Genomic DNA, 26070 nt, shown 5'->3' with positions numbered 1-26070 from the left:
ATTAAAAGTTACATTGAAACTTGACAGGGAAGCATCTTACCATAGCTCCAATAGCAGCAGAGACTGAGCCTCCACCAGGAGCAGATGACCTAGCTCCCACATTCAGGATGAAAGATTTCAGCGTCATAGAGGAAAGAGGTCCATCACTAACACTATCAACCATATACCTGTATCAATGGAAGAATGTCTAGGTGTTTACATTGTATGGAAAGAACATGGATGGATTTCAGATTGTTTATATAGTAACTGATGGATAATGACAATTTAACAATGCTAATAACTTGCATGCCAGAACAGGTCTGAGGGGATTATTGTTATCTTTTTCTAGTCAGAATTAGAAGAAGAATGGGTTGCTTTCATGAAATACTCGAGGGACTTGTTGAAATCAAGAGACATGCACCTGAGTGTTTCATTAGGTTCAACTTTATGCAAGAATGCTGACACGCTCTTGTGCTTATTGAGTTTAATTTGAACCAGAGTTCAGAATAAGGGCCCCTGTGTTTGATAGGGATAGTTCTGCTACTTTGCTGAATGGTAGCTTTCTTTTCTTTCACTATTTTAGCTGTCAATCTTTTATAAGAATTTTATGTTAAGGGTCTATCTACACAACAAGTTCTACTTCACTTTACGTCCCTCCACTATGAATTTAAAGCTTTAAATTGTTATTTTTGCATATATATTCATTGTAACTATTAGTAATGCTTGCATTCTTGATTTGTGGGGAAAATGAACATAATGTGATGCAACACAATGCAATGCAGTGAAATGGAATGGAATGATGTGAAATAGCACTCAACATGCTTGATGAATATGATTATGAAGGGAATTACTTACTCAATGATCTTTTCTCTTGGATTGAAAGGTTCTAATGAACTCAGACCAAGACGATTAACAACCTAAATAAAGACATAATGAAACATTCTTCATCGGAATCTTATCGTTGGTAGGTTTAGCTAGATTTGATGAATTAACACATGAATTGTGGCATTGATTGTGGTAGCAACTACAATATAGATTCAAAGATAATAACAAAGAATGACTAACAAGCATTTGTATGTATATAATAATGAATAATGAAAATCAGATTTATAATTCAATCATCACATAAACATCAGAATGTCTTCAGAAAAAAAGCAAAGAAAACAAAAGTTTCTGTGTAGCATAATGAATTGAATTGATTAATTCTTTACCAATCTGACTTTCTGTGAGTCTTCCATGATGAAAAGATTTTCTTTCTTGCAGTAGTAGTCAGCAGCCTCCATTACAGCTCTCAATGGGATTAGACCAACAAGTTGAGTACCAGATATACCTACATTAATCGTCTGTAACAAGATAATAAGTACAAAATAGTAATAATTAGATTTATAAAGGAATCAACAATACTTTTTAAGGCCTAAATAAAAAAGATAATTTTTAAATATAGATGTATTTCAAAATGTATTTCAGTTGGTAACTTGATGCATTGATGTCTTATATTGGTAAGAGATTGCTCTGATGACGTTCAGTAAGAAAGTCAAAAGTATTAAAGCCAGTTTGTTTTCTGGACTTCGGAATGACATTGGAAGGAGCAGATTAAGCACAGAAAGAGTATCTTGTTTCTTTGCCGCTGAAATATTGGAGAGACATTAGGGAGAAAGTATGGTTGAAAAAAATATCCAGTATTATATTTTTTAATATAAAAGATTCAAGGAAAAATAATGGAAAGAGTCAAGTCTGTATTACCTTAGATCTGGCCACACATTCTTCATATGCTACATGCATTGGAGTCTGGTCAATATCCGTCAGATTCATAGAAACCTGTGCAAGGTTATACTCATCTAACCACCAACCAATTGCTTGGACAGATTTCAGAGAGCCAGGCTAAATTTAGAGAAGATAAATATTAATCAAATGAAAAGAAAGAAAACATACAGTTTTCCCAAGGAGAATCAAGACATGATTCCCTTTGAGTAAAAATCAATGCTAAAAAAATACAAATAAAAACAAGGCAAAAGCGATATTGTGTCTCGCCCACTTATGAAAATAACCAGAAATATCGTGATATGCAAGGGCACACAACAGAATTGTATTGAAACTTCATTGTGAAATGACTGGGATCGAATAACACTTGTTATAAAAGCCTTGCACATAAACTTACATGTTGACCTGAAAATGACCTTTGACCTTACCATGTGACCTTCGACTGCAGCATAGCATGCAGGTCGCCTGAGTACATCTACCATCCAAGTTTGGTTGAAAAGTGACTTACGGTTGCAGAGTTAAATGTCATAAGAGAGTCTTGCATGTAAACTTTAACGTTGACCTGAAAATGACCTTTGACCTTACCATGTGACCTCTGACTGCAGCATAACATGCAGGTCCCTAAGTCCATCTTCAATCCAAGTTTGGTTGAAAAATAACTTACAATTGCGGAGTTAGGTGTCATAAGAGAGTCTTGAGTGTACACTTTAACGTTGACCTGAAAATGACCTTTGACCTTACCATGTGACCTCCAACTGCAGCATAACATGCAGGTCCCTAAGTCCATCTTCAATCCAAGTTTGGCTGAAAAATAACTTACAATTGCGGAGTTAGGTGTCATAAGAGAGTCTTGAGTGTAAACTTTAACGTTGACCTGAAAATGACCTTTGACCTTACCATGTGACCTTCAACTGCAGCATAACATGCAGGTCCCTCAAGTCCATCAACCATTCAAGTTTGATTGAATATTGATTAATGGTTGCGGAGTTAGGTGTCATAAGAGTCTATCATGTAAACTTTAACGTTGACCTGAAAATGACCTTTGACCATACCATGTGACCTCCGACTGCAGCATAACATGTAGATCCCTCAAGTCCATCTACCATCCAAGTTTGTTAAGAAAGCCACATATGGTTGTGGAGTTATGTGTCATTAGGTTTGTGACCGACGACGGACGGACGACATTTGGATCCCTTAGTCTCGCCTTCACCTCTGGTGGGCGAGACAAAAATGGGCAAATATCTTTTCAGGCTCTCTCAGGTACACTCAACCCATACCTATCTGATCTTGACCTCTCCCCTGCTCTCTATATGTCCACTCAGCCTTGACCCACCTGATCTTGACCTATCCTGTTCTCTAATGTCCAATCAGCCCTGATCCACCTGATCTTAACCTCTTCCCTGCTCTCTAATGTCCACTAAGCCCTGATCCCCCTGATCTTGACCTCTCCCCTGCTCTTTAATGTCCACTAAGCCCAGACCCACCTGATCTTGACCTCTCCCCTGCTCTCTTATGTGACACTCAGCCCTGACCAATCTGATCTCAACCTCTCCCCTGCTCTCTAATGTCCACTCAGCCCTAAACCACCTGATCTTGACCTCTCCTGTTCTCTAGTGTCCACTAAGCCCTGATCCACCTGATCTTGACCTCTCCCCTGCTCTCATATGTCCACCAAGCCCTGACCCACCTGATCTTGACCTCTCCCCTGCTCTCTTATGTGACACCCAGCCCTGACCAATCTGATCTCGACCTCTCCCCTGCTCTCTAATGTCCACTCAGCCCTGACCAACCTGATCTTGACCTCTCCCCTGCTCTCTAATGTCCACTCAGCCCTGAACCCCTGATCTTGACCTCTCCCCTGCTCTCATATGTCCACTCAGCCCTGGCCCACCTGATCTTGACCTCTCCTGTTCTCTTGTGTACACTCAGCCCTGAACCCCCTGATCTTCACTTCTTCCCTGCTCTCTAATGTCCACTAAGCCCTGAACCCCCTGATCTTGACCTCTCCCCTGCTCTCTAATGTCTACTCAGCCCAGACCCACCTGATCTTGACCTCTCCCCTGCTCTCTAATGTCCACTCAGCCTTGACCCACCTGATCTTGACCTCTCCCCTGCTCTCTAATGTCCAATCAGCCTTGACCCACCTGATCTTGACCTCTCCCCTGCTCTCTTATGTCCAGAGCAATACGATGAGACTGTTCCTTGGTTCCAAGTACATTCACATTCATTGCAATTAGAAATTTACGAGCTCCAGTTGCTGTGGCACCCCAAGTAGGCACAAACTCAGTTGGACCAAAGTCTGGCTTCCATTCTGGGTCTGCCAGCTATTAAAAGAAATTCATGAAAAGAAATTAACTTCAAGGCTACCAACAAAAAATTGGTGGATATATTTCAAAAGTCAATAATAAATGGATGTTATTACATCTCCTTCACAAATCAATTATCTGAAAGCTGCAAAAAATTGAAAGAATGTCACACATTGGTTACCAACAAATTAAAACTAAAAATCAATAGTTTATGATAAAATATATATTTTTTTCAAACATTAACTCACATTTTAGACCATTTGAATTTGCTTCCTGCACAGGCACAATTTAAATTGACTTTTTTATATATAAATATAACTCAAAAAAGTAAAGAGCATTTTTCAAGTATGTACAAAATAACCTGAATATCATGGTAATTTGTTCAACTGATAAGAAAACTACAAAAAGAGGAAGATGTGCATCACTTTCAGCAAGAAAAAAAAGTAATCATTGATCTGCAGTTCTTATCCAAGGTTGAACATGTAGAACATACTAAATAAACATTCACACCAAATTCTTTTGCAAAACGTAGTTTGCTGGTGGGGTAACAATCCATCGTATTGTTTCCAATAGGTGCACTGTTCAGGAAGTGATGACTGTTCAGGAAGTGACAAATAATTACTGTTGGTGAAATTAATTAATGGAACAATACTCATCAATATCAAGGCAATTTGTATATCTTTCGGAGTGGAGATGATAATCAAGGATTTGATAGTTTGCCTCATTAATTTAAAACGAAACCTGAGTATCATCTTTTTATTCTAAGCCAGAAGATGATTTAATTATAGATAAAAGAGAACATTTGCAGACTGAAAACATAATTATGACAGCATTCAGGCTTTACATGTTTGTAAAGAGATTCATCTGATGGGTAATGTCCTAAAACATCTTTTCATCTTTTCATAATATCTTGTCACACTGCCTATACTCTTTCTACCCCATCTACGATGAGTCAACGCTAGTCTGAAGAGAACTGTAGAAACAAATAGGCAGAAGCTAGCAAGGTAAAAACAGAAGTGAATGTGCAAAGATTATGAAATAAAAATTTTGCTACATGTTTTTCAATTTTCCCTGCCCCTGTTAGCTGAAAGTGCATATTTGGGTTTGATCCAAATCACAAGCATGGCATGGGTAATATAATACTATTATTCACGCCTGATAAATGAGAATCGTTAAACTATTCGAATCGTGCGTTTTTTCGTGGCTTTTATTCAACATGATTTACTGTCAGTTTTACATGCCTCATTTTCCATGGTAATACATGAATACACATTAATATCATGAATCTTGTAATTGTAAAACCCACCTGAATTCACATCATATCATGAATATTGTAATTGTAAAGTCAGGGTAACACAAATACAGAACTAGTGCTGAAATCTAAGCTGAATGAGGAATTATGTGAATAAATGCAATCTGCACCCCATACATAAACCTTGAATCAAAATATGTGAAAACCAAGTAAGTAGCCAGAGAAGGGTTAACCCACGGCTAGAACCCCCCTCACAAACGAATGTCCCCCCTGCATTGCCACGAGCCCCCCCTTGCTAGCCGTCAGGAATGCCCGATCAGACGGGGAAGTTTTTTATGTACCCAGGGTGCACCGCCCATTCCCAGCTTTCATCAACGATTCCAGCAAAAGTTTTTCCAACCGGGGCCCCCATCACTTCCCTTCAGGTATACCTCCCCGCATGTAAAATAGTGCGAGGCTCCTGGTCGAAATTACAAGTATTACGACTGCTAATATCATTTCTAGTTATATGCAAGTGTGATGAAGGCCCAAATTGATAAATTCCGCAAATTAGCGGTAAAGACATGAAAAAGATACATGTATATTATGCAAATACAGCCCGGACCAGCCTGGATCCGACCATGATTTTTCTTGTATGTATAGCTATTGCAATTCTTGTGCAACATAAGCGTATACTACCCCCTCTCCCCCCCCCCCCTGAGGTCACTCAGTGACCCCCTTTCGGATGAAGTGAGGGCGAAAACCCAATCTACAGATCCTTGATCTGACGAGAACTAATGACTGGGACAAAATTCCCTCACGGCCCACGCCTGCGAAGCCACTTTTAAACCGCAGATATTTGTGCGACCAAGCAAATTGCTTCCCATCCGAGTAATCTGTAACTTGTCATGTATGAACTTAATTGTGAAATTCAAACAACTTCTCCTGCAAGGTACAAAATTCTCATAATTACAAACTTTTAAACCAAAAGAAATGGCTTTGTTTATATGCTAAAGAAATTCCATGCACCTGCCCTTTGATAATCGGGTATGCAGTTATTGCAGACTAAAGTAGATAACAGAACGATAAGACACAGCTATGGGACCAGAGATATTACTCTGCTATATATTGGGACATGTTATGACAACTCTTTTACAAGTGAATTCCTACCGCACCGGTCTGCTCTTTTCCTTGATCACGTGCACTTTTACCTACAGTTCACCAACATATAAGTGCTTTCGCAATTATGAAATACTAAGTATTGTGCCAATCATATTTTACATTAAACCATCCCATCATTGGTACAAATTCTTTTCCACGCCTGAATATGAGGCGGCGCTACTGGGGATGGTGGGTGGGTATTTTAAATTGTTCCAGACGAGACATACACGTCCTATCTCGACAAAAGCCACGAAAGAATAACGCGATTCCGCGCCACCGGGATCACATGATGTGCATGTGATGTCCGTGTGCAACATGGGCGCACATCCAATAGTGCGCATGTTGTTGCCAAGCAAATTTGTTACGTCACAATAAACCGCAAACCAAAACTAATCAGGCTTCTTGTTGCGTCACAATGAACGGTAAACCAACATTAGACAAGCTTATTGTTGCATCACAATGAACGGCGAACCGAAACAAACCAAAGGGGAGGGGCTATCAGGCGTGTATAAATCTTTTTGAAAGCGTTTCTGAACTCTTTAAAATTTATTATTATCTGGGTAATATAGCAAATATCCACCTTGTTAGATGCACAAGGTGTTGTCTACCAATCCTGGTCCTCACAAATGTTTGAGAAATGACTAATTACCAGTACCCATTTATCTCACCTGGGTAGAGTGCAACAGATATTGCAGATCAATATCATGCTGAATGAAGTTACACCATAGCTGTGATTCAAACAAGCAACCCTGTTTCAAAGTCCAGAGACTTATCCATCCACTGATGTCCGACATACATGTAACAGGTCTCACGCTTTAGGAACGAGGCCCCTTCTTTGGGACTCTTGCTCATTCCCTATATTTCTTTCTTAGCCTATCCTCATAAATTGTACACAATACCTGCGATATCATACCAAGACACTGAAAATCTCCCGCAAAAATAGTTGTTGAACTTTTTGTGATCATTTAAAAAATATGGAGGAGCCATGGTGTAGAGGTTTTGACTTTCACCTCGTGAACAGAGGGTCGTGTTTTCGAATCTCACCGCGGTCTGGCGTCCTTGACAAGGCGCTAATCCACACTTTGCTACTCTTGACCCAGCTGCTAAATGGGTACCCCTTAAAGCCTGTGTATAGCTTTGGTAAAGGGTCAATAATGTGATTGATAATCAAATATCATCTAATATGACAGTCTTACTGAAGCGTAGAGACCGTTAGATATTTTTCCAACTGCACTTCTCTGAGAAAATTTCAAATATTCAAATCTTGTATATATAGCGCCCTCTCTCGGCGATGCTTGTTTTTAATAAAAAAATGGGCATTCAAGCACTTATCTTATAAATTTAGTGATTAGATATCCAAAAGTTAGAGACAAAGAACATATCTTGAAAGTTTCAGCCCATTCCATGATTTGGAATAGGATTTAATTGAAAGACAAAAACACACAGATATCTTAATTTGATCGGTTGACCCGATCAAGTTAAATTGCCATGCAAAATCGCGAAATTTATCCTGTAAAACACATTTTCATTTCATATCCTCCACATCATAACTGTTATAGGGCATATCCATTCATATTAGCTAGCAATGAATTGGAATAGTGATAGGTGACTTTTGGTGGATTTACCAAAACTATATACAAGCTTTAAGATGTGAAAGTCATTGTAGCTTGTCCAGTGCTGTATGTGCCTCACTGGCGACTGACTGGAATACTCCCCAGGGAGCGGAGGATGTTCATACATTGTATGCGTGAATGTGATTGAATGAATCCAATGACTGGGGTAATAATATATCTGTAAAGCGCTTAGATACGTCGTTCCGATGTATTAAGCACTATATAAAAGTGGATTATTATCATTAATAATTTTTTTTGTCACTCTACTGATCAAAGCTGTTTTAATGAGAGATAAGCCAAAGGAATGATTTCTCAATATGTTTGATGGGCAAATCTAAAATTCATCACATGATATACTTTCATGCAATCATACAGGGATATGCTGATGGAATATAAACACATAAAGTTAAATTATTGGTGCATACCTTGGCCTCCAATCCTTCATACTCTCCTGCTCTGATTGAAGGCAACTTTCGTCTCTTCTCCTGCTTCGCTGAGAATGCATACAGGTACACTGATATACACAAGCAAAAATTTTAAAGGCAATTTACATCTAACATTAATTTTTTTCTCTTAGATTCAAATCAAACTCACTTTCAACCTTCATTTTTATCATAAAATTAAAAAACTTTTGGCCAGACAGGTTACACCTAAGCTATAGAGACATACATATTTATTCTTCCCGAAAAGTTAAGAATAATTCAATAGTTAAATGAGCTGATACACTGGACCTCTATTGCTGAAGATTTCACAGCTGGCTATCCATAATCAAACCACAGCTCTAGACCAGTGTTAAAATTAAACCTGACTTTAGAATACAGACCTATGTGTCCAGGGGGTGTTTCACAAAGTATCAAGTATGACTTTAAGTCGCACTTTATAATGCTGACGCATACATATATGCAACGCGCAATCTTATTGATAGACACACAGTGATGTGCGTCCTCATGATATGAACTGACCAATGCGGTCAAGCCTTTCATACAATATGCAACTCGGTATAAAAGTGCAACCCTAAGTCATACTTAAATCTTTGTGAAACACCCCCCTGTATTGAAAAAAAAAGTCAATCCATAAAAGACACAATTTCAACATTCAAATGAAGCTTTCAGTGAAATAATGAAAAATATCAGGCCAAGATTCAATCTTTTTCTGGTAGATTCATCATCACAATATATTTGTCAAAAAATATCCAAAACCATCCTGGAAACTACTGGGATTTCATACCATTCCTAGAGAACCTTAACAAAATACAAATAACTCATGTTTTAATCATCCAAATACAGTAAGTTTTTCTTCAAGCTTACCTGGAACTTGAAGCTCCTCTCCCAATCTTCTTCCAAACTCTACAGCACACTGATTACAGTCTTCCATAGTAACACCACTGATTGGTATGAATGGACACACATCTAATGCACCCATACGAGGATGCTCACCTACAGAAAGAGAGAGGGTTAAATACACATAAAGGCTGGTTTTGATAGTCTCAAAATTAACTTGTACAGAATCCAATATTAAATGACCACTCAAATGTTGTATAAATAACAAAATGTTTCAAAACATTTAGGTCAGAAATGTTAATCGCCAAGAAATTAGCAAACAAGCATGGCATTTCTATCGAATGTTCAGTCTTTTTCCAAGAAATAATGATATTCTATTCCACATTTGCATATCTGTGTTGGCAATCTTCAGTGTAATTGTTTATCAGCTTGGATTTGATTACTACACAAAATTAGATTTATGTTATGCACCAGGTGGGTGTTTCATAAAGCTGTTCGCAAATTAAGAGCAACTTTAATTGTTCTTGGACAGTCAGATATGTAGCAAAGCTCTATAAATGAAAGACTCCACAGCCCAGACCACGCTCAACCTGAAAGATTCTATCAATCAGACTCCACACTCCTGACCACACTCACCCTGATGGATTCTCATATCAATCAGACTCCACACACCTGACCACACTCACCCTGATGGATTCTCATATCAATCAGACTCCACACTCCTGACCACACTCACCCTGATGGATTCTCATATCAATCAGACTCCACACTCCTGACCACACTCACCCTGATGGATTCTCATATCAATCAGACTCGACACTCCTGACCACTCTCACCCTGATACATTATCATATCAATCAGACTCCACACTCCTGACCACACTCACCCTGATGGATTCTCATATCAATCAAGACTCCACACTCCTGACCACACTCACCCTGATGGATTCTCATATCAATCAAGACTCCACACTCCTGACCACACTCACCCTGATGGATTTAAAATCAATCAGACTCCACACTCCTGACCACACTCACCCTGATGGATTTAAAATCAATCAGACTCCACACTCCTGACCACACTCACCCTGATGGATTCTCATATCAATCAGACTCCACACTCCTGACCAGACTCACCCTGATGGATTCTCATATCAATCAGACTCCACACTCCTGACCACACTCACCCTGATGGATTCTCATATCAATCAGACTCCACACTCCTGACCACACTCACCCTGATGGATTCTCATATCAATCAGACTCCACACTCCTGACCACACTCACCCTGATGGATTCTCATATCAATCAGACTCCACACTCCTGACCACACTCACCCTGATGGATTCTCATATCAATCAGACTCCACACTCCTGACCACACTCACCCTGATCAATTCTCATATCAATCAGACTCCACACTCCTGACCACACTCACCCTGATGGATTCTCATATCAATCAGACTCCACACTCACCCTGATCAATTCTCATATCAATCAGACTCCACACTCACCCTGATGGATTCTCATATCAATCAAGACTCCACACTCCTGACCACACTCCCTAGATGGATTCTCATATCAACAGACTCCACACTCCTGACCACTCTCACCCTGATGGATTCTCATATCAATCAAGACTCCACACTCCTGACCACACTCACCTAGATGGATTCTCATATCAATCAGACTCCACACTCCTGACCACTCTCACCCTGATGGATTCTCATATCAATCAGACTCCACACTCCTGACCACTCTCATCCTGATGGATTCTCATATCAATCAGACTCCACACTCCTGACCAGACTAACCCTGATGGATTCTCATATCAATCAGACTCCACACTCCTGACCACACTCACCCTGATACATTATCATATCAATCAGACTCCACACTCCTGACCACACTCACCCTGATGGATTCTCATATCAATCAAGACTCCACACTCCTGACCACACTCACCTAGATGGATTCTCATATCAATCAGACTCCACACTCCTGACCACACTCACCCTGATACATTATCATATCAATCAGACTCCACACTCCTGACCACTCTCACCCTGATGGATTCTCATATCAATCAGACTCCACACTCCTGACCACACTCACCCTGATGGATTCTCATATCAATCAAGACTCCACACTCCTGACCACACTCACCTAGATGGATTCTCATATCAATCAGACTCCACACTCCTGAACACACTCACCCTGATACATTATCATATCAATCAGACTCCACACTCCTGACCACACTCACCCTGATGGATTCTCATATCAATCAGACTCCACACTCCTGACCACACTCACCCTGATGGATTCTCATATCAATCAGACTCCACACTCCTGACCACACTCACCCTGATCAATTCTCATATCAATCAGACTCCACACTCCTGACCACTCTCACCCTGATGGATTCTCATATCAATCAGACTCCACACTCCTGACCACACTCACCCTGATACATTATCATATCAATCAGACTCCACACTCCTGACCACTCTCACCCTGATGGATTCTCATATCAATCAGACTCCACACTCCTGACCACACTCACCTAGATGGATTCTCATATCAATCAGACTCCACACTCCTGACCACACTCACCCTGATGGATTCTCATATCAATCAGACTCCACACTCCTGACCACACTCTTTGATATCAATCAAAACTCCACACACCTGACCACACTCACCCTGATGGATTCTCATACCAATCGACTCCACCCTCCTGACCACACTCACCCTGATGGATTCTCATATCAATCAGACTCCTAGCAACCCGTGCCATGTTTAGAGCACCCTCTACGACAGCTGCAGGTGAGCCTACGAAGGTATAGACTGTGCGGTTGGTTGATGGACCAGGATCTACATCAAGGAGTTGACATCCTGGTGTTTGTGCTACAGTACTACTGATGGCATCTATGATCTGAAATTATCCACATCAACTGATAATGTAAATCATTAGGATATGGTTAATACACCTGTACACAAAGAATAAAACAAACTCCAGAATCAACTTATTTCTGGCATTTGAATGAACATTTATGCAAGTTTTATCTTGGCCCTAGTCTATTGTTTTTCCTCCAGGTAAAAAAAAATAATAATCAGAATTCTAAGCTCTGATTTAGCATTAAATCTGATTACAGATACATTAGTCTTAAGATTGCTACAGACTAAAGATGTGAACCATCTCAATACACAGAAACTCTACATGTAATATTCAATTCTAATGTGGGTTTAACAATGATGGTGTAAGATCATCTGAGAATAGACCTAATGATGGTAGACCTATTAGATTTCATACCTCTTTAGACTGGCCTTCTGAAAAGTTTGGCACACATTCCACAAGACGAGCTACAACAGGAGACATCTTGATGGATGTAATGTTCTATTCAAAAAAATAAACAAGTATCATTTTACATGAACATTAAGCATGGTAAAATAATTGTTAAAATTATTGTAGCAAACAATTGTTTCATGAGGAAGCCTTTAAATCAAGATTCTTTACCAGTGTATTATCATAGATCTAGATCTGATACATTGAAATCAACTGATCTTTGTGATATCATGAAATCTTATTTGAAAGCCTATGATTATGATAACAAAAAGAGGCATATTAGTGGTACTTGGAAAATTACCGTGATTACATACTGCTCATTTCTCAGAATTACACATTTCTTTCAAGAGTCATTTGGCACAATATTTTTTAAATTTTATTGGATTCTGTTTGAACTCATTTTGAGATTGTCACCACAACTGATATCTATTTATCTTGATACAATAATCAGTTTTGAATACTCCAACCATTCCTCTTGTATTCATCAGGGCATGCAATCCCATGCAGCAAGTACTAGTGACTGTTTTTACATCTTTTTTTTTTTACTTCACAATTTATAACTTTGTTATGTATTCAATATTGATGAAATTTTCAATGTTTTGCTTGGAAAATATTATTCTATCTATTTAGAGCCTGCTTTTTTTCGGGGGCAATTATTTCACAAACTACTGCCTACATGTACATCTGCTACATGTACATTGTATAGCCTTAACATAGCAGCTAAAAGGGACTTTCCAGTGCTTCATTTAAGCATTTGAAGGGCAAAAAGCCCCAGCCCCTGATTTTCAGCCTGGAGCACCACTAATCAGCACCCTAAAACAGGCCCATTACATTCACATGCTATTCTACTGTAAATACAGAATGTGCAATTCATACATGATGAGGGCCGTAGCAAAAGGGGGGTATGGTAATGGGGTTGTGATACTCCCCCCAAGTCAATATACACCAAATATATTTCCTCGCACTTCAAGCTTTTATCATTTTATGAAGTAAAATATGCTTCTTTTTCCATGACTACTTAAAGTAATTGCCCTTTTTTAAGGTCTGAATATTTATAGCATTTCTAGTCCGTGCTTACGTTTGCATTAATTGGTGGATATATCTGCTCATGAATTCCTAAAAACAGTCCTTAGAATTCCCCTTTCTTTCGGTCTGAATATCAAAAAGATTCAGCTAGCACGTCACGCTCGCATCATTTAGTTAGTGAATTATGTATGATCTTAATGAATTCCTATGTAAGCCCTAGAATGCCCCTCTTCAGGTCTGAATATAGAAAATTTTCAGCTTGCGCTTCGTGTTTGCAATATTTGATTAGGGAGATACGTATGTTCATGATTACCATGACTTCATGTGTTTAGGTGTAATTCTAAAAAAAAACTCAGTATGCGCTGTTAGATGACTGCTGAAAAAAAAAAATTGCTGTTGCCCCCTCCCCCATGCAGTGACACACGATACGCCACTGGAGATACATCCCCTATCAGGCTCCCCCCCCCCCATGCAGTGACACACGATACGCCACTGGAGGCACATCCCCTATCAGGCTCCCCCCCCCCCTCATTCCTGTGTGCGCAACGCACACCTTGGCGCTGTCATGCCAAATTTAGTTGTCAAATTTAGCTTGTACACCCCTCCCCCCCCAAAAAAAAAAAATGCTTCTGGCTACAGCCCTGTACATGATACTCTTTTTCTTTACAGCAAACTTTTTCTTTTGGCAATAACAAAGAGCAGCTGCACTAACCATTCTTTACTTCCCCCACATGAACAAAAATGTACCGGTACCTTGTGTCCTATTGCATCCCAAAATCTCATTGATTTGATCATATATGTGGTTGTTTTATGAAAGCTGGGAGGGGTTTAAGTCTAAACTTCTGTAATTTTTTTTTGGCATATTCGTAAAAAAGGAAGTTGTTCATCGTCTCGTTGTCATACAACTCAATGCAATATGGATTCTTCTAATCTTGAATCTCAATGTACTCAATGTACACTAATGTCATTTCTCCAACGTTGCTGAATTCTCAAAGCTTCCCCTACATAATGACAAATTAGGGGCCAAATTGAGGTGGGGCAAAAAGTTTAAATTTAGACCAACATGCAACAAAACAGGAATGAACAACAAATGTATTACAAAATGGGGATCTATCTTAAATTACAAGTGGAATGCCTCTGGCCGTCTCACCTGCATCACGCGGTTCAATATAGCAGCAGTGCTGACTTTGAATACTACTCTAACTCGCACAAGATGTTCAGTGATACATGGTTACTTTTATGTCCACTTTTTATGAACGAGACCAATAAACTTACAGAGATATGATGGTTATTCAAAAAAAAAACCCAACATGGCCAAAGTTCATTGACCATACATGACCTTTGACCTTGATCATGTGACCTGAAACTCGCACAGGATGTTCAGTGATACTTGATTACTCTTATGTACAAGTTTCATGAATCATATCCATAAACTTTCAAAGTTATGATGGGAATTCAACAGATATCCCCAATTCGGCCAAAGTTCATTGACCTTTGACCTTGGTCATGTGACCTGAAACGCGCACAGGATGTTCAGTGATATTTGATTACTCATATGTCCAAGTTTAATGAACTAGACTAATAAACTTTCAAAGTTATGATGGTAATTCAACAGATACCCCCGATTCGGCCAAAGTTCATTGACCCTAAATGACCTTTGACCTTAATCATGAGACCTGAAACTTGCACAAAATATTCAGTGATGTTTGATTACTATTATGTCCAAGTTTCATGAATCATATCCATAAACTTTCAAAGTTATGATGGGAATTCAACAGATATCCCCAATTCGGCCAAAGTTCATTGACCCTAAATGACCTTTGACCTTGGTCATGTGACGTGAAACTCATGCAGGATATTCAGTGATACTTGATTAACCTTATGTCCAAGTTTCATGAACTAGGTCCATATATTTTCCAAGTTATGATGACATTTCAAAAACTTAACCTCAGGTTAAGATTTCGATGTTGATTCCTCCAACATGGTCTAAGTTCATTGACCCTAAATGACCTTTGACCTTGGTCATGTGACATGAAACTTTAATAGGATGTTCAGTAATACTTGATTAACCTTATGGCCAAGTTTCATGAACTAGGTCCATATACTTTCTAAGTTATGATGTCATTTCAAAAACTTAACCTCAGGTTAAGATTTGATGTTGACGCCGCCGCCGCCGCCGTCGGAAAAGCGGCGCCTATAGTCTCACTCTGCTTCGCAGGTGAGACAAAAACTAAGCCTGTCTTAATTATTATTACTATAATAATTATTTCTGATCACGTTTTAAAGTCTAGTACCGTAAGTAACGGTGTATTAACCACACCTTTTTCTCGGCGGGATAGTAGCAAAAGTCGGGGGTGCGGTTAATACACGGTGACGGGTCTGAGCCAGCCCGCCGTAACCCCTCCCGTACATGTACGATGTCTGCCAGGTCACAACACATCGAGTGGCCGGGCGTAGCCGCCCAGGCAATGTCGTTTTGAGGGGTATGAGCCGCGGGTAATGGGAATCGATTAATTAAATATTGTCCATAACAAACGCACCAACCTTCATGACACTAATTTTGACTTTATTCTTGATTCAAAGTAGTGAAGTTCCCTGGCTAAGTTAAAAGAGACGCCAAGCATACTCGGTAATATTTTGTCACCGCTGAGCGAGAGTGAGCTTGGAGATTGCGTTGTGATATGGTTATAGTGCGACTTACGCTGGCGCTATTCAAAGTCCCGTTTCGCGCCAGCTTGTTTTTTTCCTTCCTGTTTGCTTTTCATAAGATACCATGTAAGCCACGCACGAGAGAGACGGCAGAATTTCTTTGTTTCTTGAACCTTCCTGTAATCCCGTATCCAAAATTCATGCTAAGACATCAAATTTCTGAAAGTGATTGTGAGATTTTGATGCAAGAAATGTGAATGTTTCTTCCTCCTACGCTGGGAAAGACACAGATCATGATTTGATAAAATGTACTGGCATGACTGGTACTGTATCGTGGTTTGCAATGTAATGGCAGTGCTGTGTGTGTGTACACTGTGACTGTGAGGTGAGTGAGTGTGTAAGTGGCCAATATTGTCGGGAATGTTCTTTCTTTCTAACATTTGTAAATGAATTGATCAAGAACAGCAGATTTCCGCATACCGGTAATCTCTTTGGATACTTTGAAATCTTAAACTTAGTTTTGTTTCTTCGTACCTCAAATAAGCATGTAAATATGAGAATTTTTTTTTTAGTCCAAAGTTGGGGGTGCGGTTTATACACGGGTGCGGTTAATACACCGTTACTTACGGTATTTGTTAGATAATAAAGATCTAAAAATTGTTCTTCAAAACAGCATTTTGTAACATCGCTGATCAAATGAAATATTTTCCCACTCTCTTAGAATATTTGTGGTATTTTCTGAGCCAGCCAATATAATATATTTATGCTGTTTGGACTGCGACTGATCGCATGCGACGTTTTTAAATCATGTTAGAAATTAGATACTGGCCAAAAATCACCAATTTAGAGGATAACCGGAGGATGGACACGGAGTGAAATAGGGTGAAGAGTAAGAACTTTCTCGTTATATTTTTTTTCTTTTATTTTTACAATAAAACTTTTTTTGATCACACCTTTGTCACTCGGAATATCCGATCGAGTTCACCATCCCGAAGTTCAGGTAGGTGGAGCGTAGTGTAGCGGTAGTGAAGTGGAGTCTGCACGAAATTCGCCTGAGGTAAGACGTAACCGTAACACATCTAGTTCGGCATTATCGTGATATTGGGAACCAATATTCTTCTTCTGGAGTAGTCCACCGTCTGGTGTATTGTCGTACTGGTGAAGTGCAGCGTGCAAGTGTATGTACATTATCCAATAAAAAATTGGTTACAGCGTGCAAGTAAGAGGTACAATTAACTGTGCTGTGGGGGAGGGAGTTTCAAAGTCTTATCGAATCTGGGAAGAAGCTCCTCTGGTAGACAAGTGTTCTGGCAAAGGGAACAAGGATCTTCTGAGAATGATCTCTATGCATAGATGTGGATGGAGTGAGGAAAGTAGTAGGTGGGATGTCAATGAGTGAGTTGGTAATACAGTAGATCATCACCTTGTCCTTGGCCTGTTCCCTATATGGCATAAGTCAATACATAAGATGGACATTTGAGCTGGTTCAACATGGCTGCAACACTGCTTGTCCTACGGTGATCACTTCATCATGTTCATACAGTAGGTATGTTGCAAAAGCGCCCTCTAGGTGCTTTCTAAATGAGTCAATGAGTGTGCTGGCTTGATTTGCAGGGCGATTGTGGGGGCAGTGCTTTGCATTGTTTTTGCATGTGCAAGGAAAGGTTATTGCCCATGGCATAATTGTTTTTGCGTAGTTGAATGTTTATAGCAGCTCTTTAGACTTGAAAAAAAAAATCATTCGGCGATCTTGGGACTCTGTGTGCTACTGGAACTTTGGCCTTGCTTTCAACCTCTTGCTATTCACATTTACAGGTTTCATACCACTTAAAAAGGTATTCATACCGATAGAGCAACATTTTAACTATATTGTGGTGAAATTTTAATGAAATCTACTGACGCCAAGTGTGTTTTTTTATGTCCCTGTTTCGGCGGCGTCTGTTATTTTTGGGAGTGTTTTGGGGCACTTCCATATGCAAATGCACGCGCATTGCTGTTTTCTATTTGTGCACCTTGGTCCCAGTTAAGATCACAACTTTTGGCTTAAAAAACAAAGGAATACATAAGAATTGAATAGGCAATTTATATTTTATATGACCTTAAAACTGCAATAACTTTCTTATTTCTGGGGCTATTGAGATAAATGAGGTGTTAAATTAAAGGTCTTGATGAGCTCTAAATGATGCCATGAAGAAAACATCTTATTTCTGAGATTTATTTTTTTTGCAACATACCGTACCTACATACAGCAGCACTGGTTCACCGTCCTGCCTGTGGAGAATCTACAGGTAAGACTATGGTATGCCAATGCTGTATTGAGCACACACTGCACTCCAAACATTGGAATTGCCATGCCATGCCATGGCAGACCTTGTGAACAAACTAATAATTCGCATAAATGCTCGCACGCTGTACACCGTAGGGTCAGGGTCGCTTGACGATAAGATTCGCTCATCTATCTAGACAACGGAACGGGCAACGAGTTCCAGAATAAATTTTACTTCCACTCTTTGTTTGACTCAATTATAATGAAAATTAACAAATGAACTATAAAGTAATTAATTCTCTATCTCGAAAAGAAGATGAAAATGCTTACGTTAATTCAGTTCGGATGATTTTTCCAGTAATCCAAGATGTTTTCGTCTGGCTTTGCTCTTCGTGCCTGTCTCACTCTCAGGAATTTGCCAGGTGCCCGATCGATCGGATCGATCGGATCGGATCGCTAGCTAGAGAGCGCGCACTGTACTACTCGCAGCGCTGCTGGCTAGGCTGAGTGTACCAAAGTGTACCGTACCGGTACGTGTCTTGTATGTAAACGTGGTACGAGTACGGTATTGAGGGTGTGTCGAGGGGCAAGTTGGGGGTGTGTCCCGGGAAAAACAAGGGGTGATCACAATATGGTTGATTGATAGTTTGATTGATTGACTTGTTTGTATAAAATATTTTCAAATATCCATTTACTTGTCGACATCATATTGTTATTCAACTTTTGTTTCTTTTCAATTCAATTGAATAATTTTCGTTTACGATTAGCGACCTCTTTCGTTGAGAGAGAATCTGGAATCATTATGGGAGTATGACTTTGCTGGCTATACCCATTTATACCATTCAGCAGTGTCACTCGACTCGAGATTACTAACTCTTGTAGGGTAAAACAATTTCTTTACTTTAGATATTTCCTTCATGGTCTTATTCCTGTAATAATGCCACAGAGACATATTATTCCTAGCAAACGCAGATTACCTGAGACGAATATTTTTTATTTTTCCAGACATCTATGGCTTATCAAAATCATTAACGCAAGATCAAACTCAAGATTAAAATCAAATCCAAACCTTTAGCATATCACATTTAATTGATGCATCTGGAGATTGAAGGACTTCTTCCAAAGTAAAATGTGTCAACCAGGTACCAAGAGACCGGACTCCACTATCGGTGAGGGGTCTAAATTCATTCATAATCCATTTTGTTAATGTTTATTCTTTTTCTATCAATTTTTTTTTAATAATTCCTATTGAATTGAAATGAATTGAATTGAGTTAAGATATATCACTGTCAAGAGCATTTATGAAACAACACATCACATATGCAAAATTACTAGAGCTAACGTAATAACAAAATACTAATCGAGGTTAGCTGTAAATGATTTTCATTTATAGTTTAATCAACAATTTTTATCGTAATATTATGATAAAATCCATTCTGAATCACCTACGTCATCTTGAATATATTTCATCATTCACAAAATCTTCATGAAATAATATTTGTTTAGGAAGAATACACAAATTTTCTTGTTATCTATATTCTTTTAGCAGCATTATTTGTAACATTTTGCTAAATAGTTTATATTAAGCAGTTTCTCAAATCACTTTGCACATTATTCCATACAGTCATGACAGTAGGGCCAGAAAATTAAATTGCTTGTTTTTCCAAATTTGTGTTATCTTTTTCAAGATTTGACATTCCGTTTTTCTCCGTTTCTTGTGTTGTTAGGCATGGTCGATAAATAAAAAAAATCAACAAAACTATGCGCCAACTGTTTATTGAATAAAGCGTGCATACACGCCTATCAACATTGTTCGAAAATATGTAGAATATAGGAGCAGAGTGATAACGGCCTAACGTCATTACTCATAAGGTTCAGCATTGCTTTGTATGCCCAAATATATTATTTTGAATTTGTATTTTCTTTATATATTTTATATATATATATATATATACACAGTGCGCATCAAAAAAAAGTTTACACTTTGAAAAAGCACTGGGAATTAAAAAATATACAACATGTGGGTAATTTTTTCATATATAATCTTGGGTTTGGGTCTCATCTATCAAATGAAAGTAAAAGTTTTGACAGAATGTTACACTTCAGTGAGCACTGTCTATTTTTTGTAAAGCTCGCAGAAATCTGTTGGCGCAGAAATTATCGTTTTCACGCTGTGTCAAGGGTAAAGGGTGAAATCAAACTTACCCTGCGAATCATTTGTCATACATTTCCCAATGCACTTTTTGTCAATTGTAATAAATGGATACATTCAAGCATTTCGTAACAATTTTGATATCAAAATTGAAATTTTAACACTTAGTAAGCACGACCTTTACCCTTTTTGTGCCAGCTGGATCTGAGGACATAACTAAATCTGAACAAAAGTTAATATCAGACATCTCCAGCATTTTTTCACTAAGTTCTTATCATTTAAAGTGGGTTTACATTTCATTTTTTATTTAATACTTGTTTCTCCACACTTTTTCCAAGCTTGACAATGATAAACAAAATGAAAATCAAGCCTAAGCCATTTCATGTAAATCACTGCAGCTCAGCGTGAAGCAAATATCGTCATGATGGCCTCGGTGTGAGGGGTGGGATGCAATGCACTCTTCGGAGTGTTTTAGGCACAGAAACAAGCTAAAAAGGTAAAAGATATCTTCAAATCAATTTTACTAGCTAAGTTCAAAGTGTTCTTCATGATCATTAAGGTCTACTTTTATTTGCAAAACTATTTCAAAGTTCTGCGCAATCATTTTTCACTAACTTTTCAAAAGTAAGTGGTGCTCAATCAAGCAGAAATATTTTTCGACAGTTACATCATCATTTGCTTAAATGGATCTGTACCAATGTTAAAATGTGGAAAATCTTCAGGATATTACAAATGTATAATTTTACAGGAATTTGTCTAAGTGTAAACTTTTTTTATACGCACTATATATATATAATTATATATCTCATGTATATATATATTTCATGTATATATATATATATATATATAGCAAAATACAATGTGAATAAAAACAACCGTAGATAGAAAAGTTGATCAAATTTTCGCCCATAGGGCTTCATCAGGAAATGATGAATTTATTAGTCAACTTTTCTATCTACGGTTGTTTTTATTCACATTGTATTTTGCTTTATACTACCACAACCGACGCAGGACCTTCTTTTTTATTTTTTTTTTCTTCTTTTTTATTCTTTTTTATTCTTTTTTATTCTTTTATATATATATATATATATATATATATGAACCCAAACTTCAAGACTATGTGTATGCGGTAAAAACAAATGAGTCGCATACATGACTATAATAACATGATTTTTAAAGTACAAAATAATGTACGCAAATGAAAACACTGTTAGGAAGATAAAAGCTTAGACGGCATGTTACACCATTTTTTGGGACAATTTGTTTTCAATTTCGTTTGGTGTATCGATGTTAAGTTACTCTCAACCACAACACCAAGAAACCTTGTAGTTTTAACTCTAGGAATAACCTGACTATTTTTAGAATGTAAAATATTTTTGTCATTAGAGTACATGATAAAGGAAAGGAGGTTTGAAGAACGATATATTTTGGATAATTAAAATAAACAGAAGTTGCTACTATACTACTACTACTACTACTACTACTACTACTACTACTACTAATACTAATACTACTATTAGTACTATTACTACTACTACTACTACTACTACTACTACTACTACTAGTACTACTACTACTACTACTACTACTATTATGAAAAAAAAGTTTTGTCTGTTATCATCTCCCGCCGAATTATGTTGCATCCGAAAATGATCGAGAACATGGAGGATTTTTTTTCAGGACAAAACATGTTAAAAGATGTGAAGACATAGGCAGAATAGATTTAATAGTGATATGAATTCTATACACATACTAGATTTGACTGACAGGCCCTGTATGGATGAAAACAAGATTAAATATCAACTCAATTCAACATACTATAGGAATCCATTACAGATATACCTAAGATGTGATAAAATTTCTGAAGGCAAGCCCCCCCCCCCTTCTATTGGATGATAACCGTGATCATAATGATTATTGTTTACTATGAAAGCTGGATGTTGTCTCATCGATTGCACCAATTCCATATGTCAAGCCGCTGAAATGTAAATAAAATACTGCATTGATAAATTTCATAACAAATACTAATACTTCAGTAGTAAAGTAGTACTTTAGTCCTATCAGCGAAATCTTTTCCTCACCGGCCAACCTTTGGCTTTTTCATTAGTAATAATGTTTAAAACATATTTTTTGTTGGGACTCTGGAGTCGGTAATCACCCTCACGAGTACAGGGGCGGCGGAGCGAAGTTGTAGGTGGGAGGGCACAGGGAAGAATGGCACCTCTTATTTCGAAAAGGGCACTATCTTAAAACAAAAAAAAAATGATCTACAGGGCGTAATGAGCCAAAAAATTTGAGAGGGCTAGATATGTCGTATCACGTAAATTTATAAGTTGCAAGCGAGCGAAGCGAGCGAGCAACAATATTAACATTTTTATGACTAAAATCCAATTTTGTGATAGATTTTGACAACTAATATTCAGAAAACAATATCATATTTCACCCTTCTCTCTTTCCCTTTCTCTTTCTTTTTCTTGGTCGTGAAAATTTTGGGGAGGGGACAAGAGCCTCCCAAGCCCTCCCCCATAATTATGTATGCCACTGCTTATCTACTCCACTCACATGACTCATGAAACTTTAATAGGGCACGTATGATTTTCCTTACAAGTTTTTACTCCTTCATAAGTAGTTTTACATATAAAAATTAGAATATTGTTTTCTTGCTTCAAAGGGGCACTCGTTAACACATAAAATGGGTCATTCTTAGGTGAAAATATGAGAAAGGTCACCCATAAGAAGGGATAGGGGCACTTGCAAATGGCACAAAACGGGTCCTTCTCAAGTATGAAAGAGGTACAGAACACGTTCGTTAGGGGCACTTTTCTTGGGTAAAAAGGGCACTTACAAGAAGGCAAGGAGGCACTTGCTCACACATAAGACGGGTCCTTCTCAGGTGAAAGGGGCAATAAACACGTTCGTGAGGGGCATTTTTGGTAAAATTGGCAGATACGAGAAATGGCACTTACTAACACATAAATCAGGTCCTTTTCAGGTGAAAGGGGCACAAAACACGTTCGGGGGGGGGGGGCATTTTTTGGAGTGGGCACTTAAACGAGAGAGGGCATTTGATAACACCTAAAACGGATCATCACCCCTCCCCCCGTATCGCCGCCCCTGCACGTTTATTCATCTGCCGTCGATCATTTATACGGACATGTCCGGCAGACGCAATTCGAGACCAACATTGGGGGAGGGGGGGGGGCTGGTATTCCACTCTAAATTCCAATGGGTTAAAATAAATCCAGATCAGCTGTAAATATAGCGACCAGCCGAACGCTGAATTTATTCTAAATCTTAAGGATTAACTTTTAAATCTCAAAATATCTAAATTCAAATCTTTCAGATTTATATTTGAATGAACAAGGTTTACATCTAAATCTAGTAATTGGCTGGTCACTATTCACATCCGATCTGGATTTATTTTGAATCCTTGGAATTTAGAGTGTGAGGGCTGGGATCATAACGAAAAGCAGACGCGGTTCTAAATACTAAAAAAACTAATGAGGATTCTTGGGACTTTTTTCCCATCGTAGGGTCTATCGTGGATGGAAGACTATACTGTTCAGATCTAGCAGCTGGTCCTCTCCGTCACCCCCCCCCCTCCCTCCTTTCGCAGCCCCCAAAAAATATTTTTAACATTAAGAGAGGGAGCGTGCAGCGACCGAGCGAGAAAAAATTCTCATTTGAAAAGGGCCTGGTAAAAGTTTCAATTTTATAGAGCAATTGATGACATGAATGGAATACTGCATGATTCAATACATATATACGTATATAAGGCCTTCATATTTTGTTAATTGTGGTCGAAGTTATTGGGGGCTTAAGCAAATTTTTTTGAGGGTGCAGAGGGCTTGAGCCCCCAAAGCATCACCCCCCCCCCCCCCACTAGAACCACGCCTGATGAAAAGATCGATGGGTCAGCAGAAGAGGAAAGGGTATATACGCTCAAAAAACGACCCTTTTATGGCATATCATTGGTCCAATAGTTTGCTTTCAAAATCTACTTAGTTTACATATTTCTACCAAAGAAAAGAACGCGAAAAAATGTATATACACAATGTCGTCAAAATGCAATATAATGCCCATCATCACAAATATGTGGTCACCTGAATTCTCGAATCTCTTTGGTTTCCGAAATATATAGGGTTTTTTTTGGTGTGTTGATTGTTTTATTTTACATGTATCAGTTTGCTTATGCATTGTTTATGACATTCATTATACATGTTATAGGTCCAGAGAGTGATGACAACAAACATGTAGTGCTGGAATTAATTAAACCAATCGCTGCCCGATAACGTAGCGAGAGGGAATAAAACATACAAATTTTGAGAATAATGCGTTTTGCTAAAAATAAATCAAAATATTTGATTTACAGTATATAGTCTATGCTATTAAGGATTTAAATAAATCCAGACGTGGAACTGAATTCAGAGCTAAAATATCTCAATTTCAATCTTTTAGAGTTTTAAAAGTTAATCCTTAGCATTTAAAATGAATCCAATGATCGGCTGGTCACTCGTCACGGTCGATATGCATTTATTTCAAATGACTGAAGTTTAGAGTGACCTCATGGGTGTTTCATAAAGTTGTCAAGTGGTGAACCTTTTATAATCATAAGTGAACATTTAAATAGTGGATATCATTTAACACAAGAAACACAGCAAAAACTGTGGTGTTAACCGGTGTACATAGAGGACCACACCAGTTATTTTACACCGGTGTTAAATTGGTGGTGTTAGTTTTACACCTATAGGTGTTATTACAGCACCTATGGTTGTTACATTTACTCTCTTTGGTGTTATGTTCAATCTCTAGGGTGTTATTTTAACACCTCAGGGTGTGGTCCTCTATTAACACCAATTGGTGTCAGTTTTAACACCACAGTTTTTACAGTGAAGGATCACCAGTCGTTCTTAAAGTCACTCTTATCTTACAAACAATTTAATGAAAGGGCCCTCTGCACTGTACTGCATATTTTGAATGTAATGTGACAGTACGTTTATAGGCCTAATACTGTGCGTAGGACCTATATGGCATGACGGACAATGTTACACTTTTATCGTTGCTGCAATATACCCCCACTTGTAGTATGTCCGATTTACATGAATCGTTGATAACTTTTTTCCTATTATTTTTGGTAAATGGGCTTTCCCTGTTGTTGCGGCGTTTTATTCTGTATCATTCAAAATGTGGGGGTATAAAAAGGAATGGATATCGCAGACCGTCTTTCTCAAAGCATACAGCCAAGTGGCGTTAAGATAGGGGAAGCTTAGGGCTCTTGCCCCAGCCCCCCCCCCCCCCC

General features: G+C 38.4%; 1 protein-coding gene across 3 annotated transcripts in view; it reads right to left on the bottom strand.

Annotated features, from left to right (window-relative positions):
* LOC121425935 (formimidoyltransferase-cyclodeaminase-like) overlaps nt 1–19047 on the bottom strand; it is a 42264-nt gene extending 23217 nt beyond the window's left edge. The window contains exons 1-10 of one of the 3 annotated variants that reach the window (XM_041622048.1): nt 18950–19047; nt 12646–12729; nt 12084–12267; nt 9359–9487; nt 8477–8565; nt 3885–4064; nt 1723–1860; nt 1191–1322; nt 835–896; nt 41–167 (exon numbers count right to left, since the gene is read on the bottom strand). In XM_041622048.1, the coding sequence (XP_041477982.1) occupies nt 41–167; nt 835–896; nt 1191–1322; nt 1723–1860; nt 3885–4064; nt 8477–8565; nt 9359–9487; nt 12084–12267; nt 12646–12711 (1107 nt within the window). In that variant the 5' untranslated portion in view covers nt 12712–12729; nt 18950–19047. Of the gene's footprint in view, nt 1–40; nt 168–834; nt 897–1190; nt 1323–1722; nt 1861–3884; nt 4065–8476; nt 8566–9358; nt 9488–9967; nt 10141–12083; nt 12268–12645; nt 12730–17306; nt 18423–18949 lie in introns of those variants that run through there. The other 2 variants (XM_041622046.1, XM_041622049.1) reach the window with 2 other exon arrangements.
* Between the last annotated feature and the right edge of the window lie 7023 nt (nt 19048–26070).

This window comes from Lytechinus variegatus, chromosome 13, assembly GCF_018143015.1.
Source record: "Lytechinus variegatus isolate NC3 chromosome 13, Lvar_3.0, whole genome shotgun sequence".
Taxonomy (NCBI): Eukaryota; Metazoa; Echinodermata; class Echinoidea; order Temnopleuroida; family Toxopneustidae; genus Lytechinus; species Lytechinus variegatus.
This window is presented reverse-complemented; position numbering and strand designations above follow the sequence as displayed.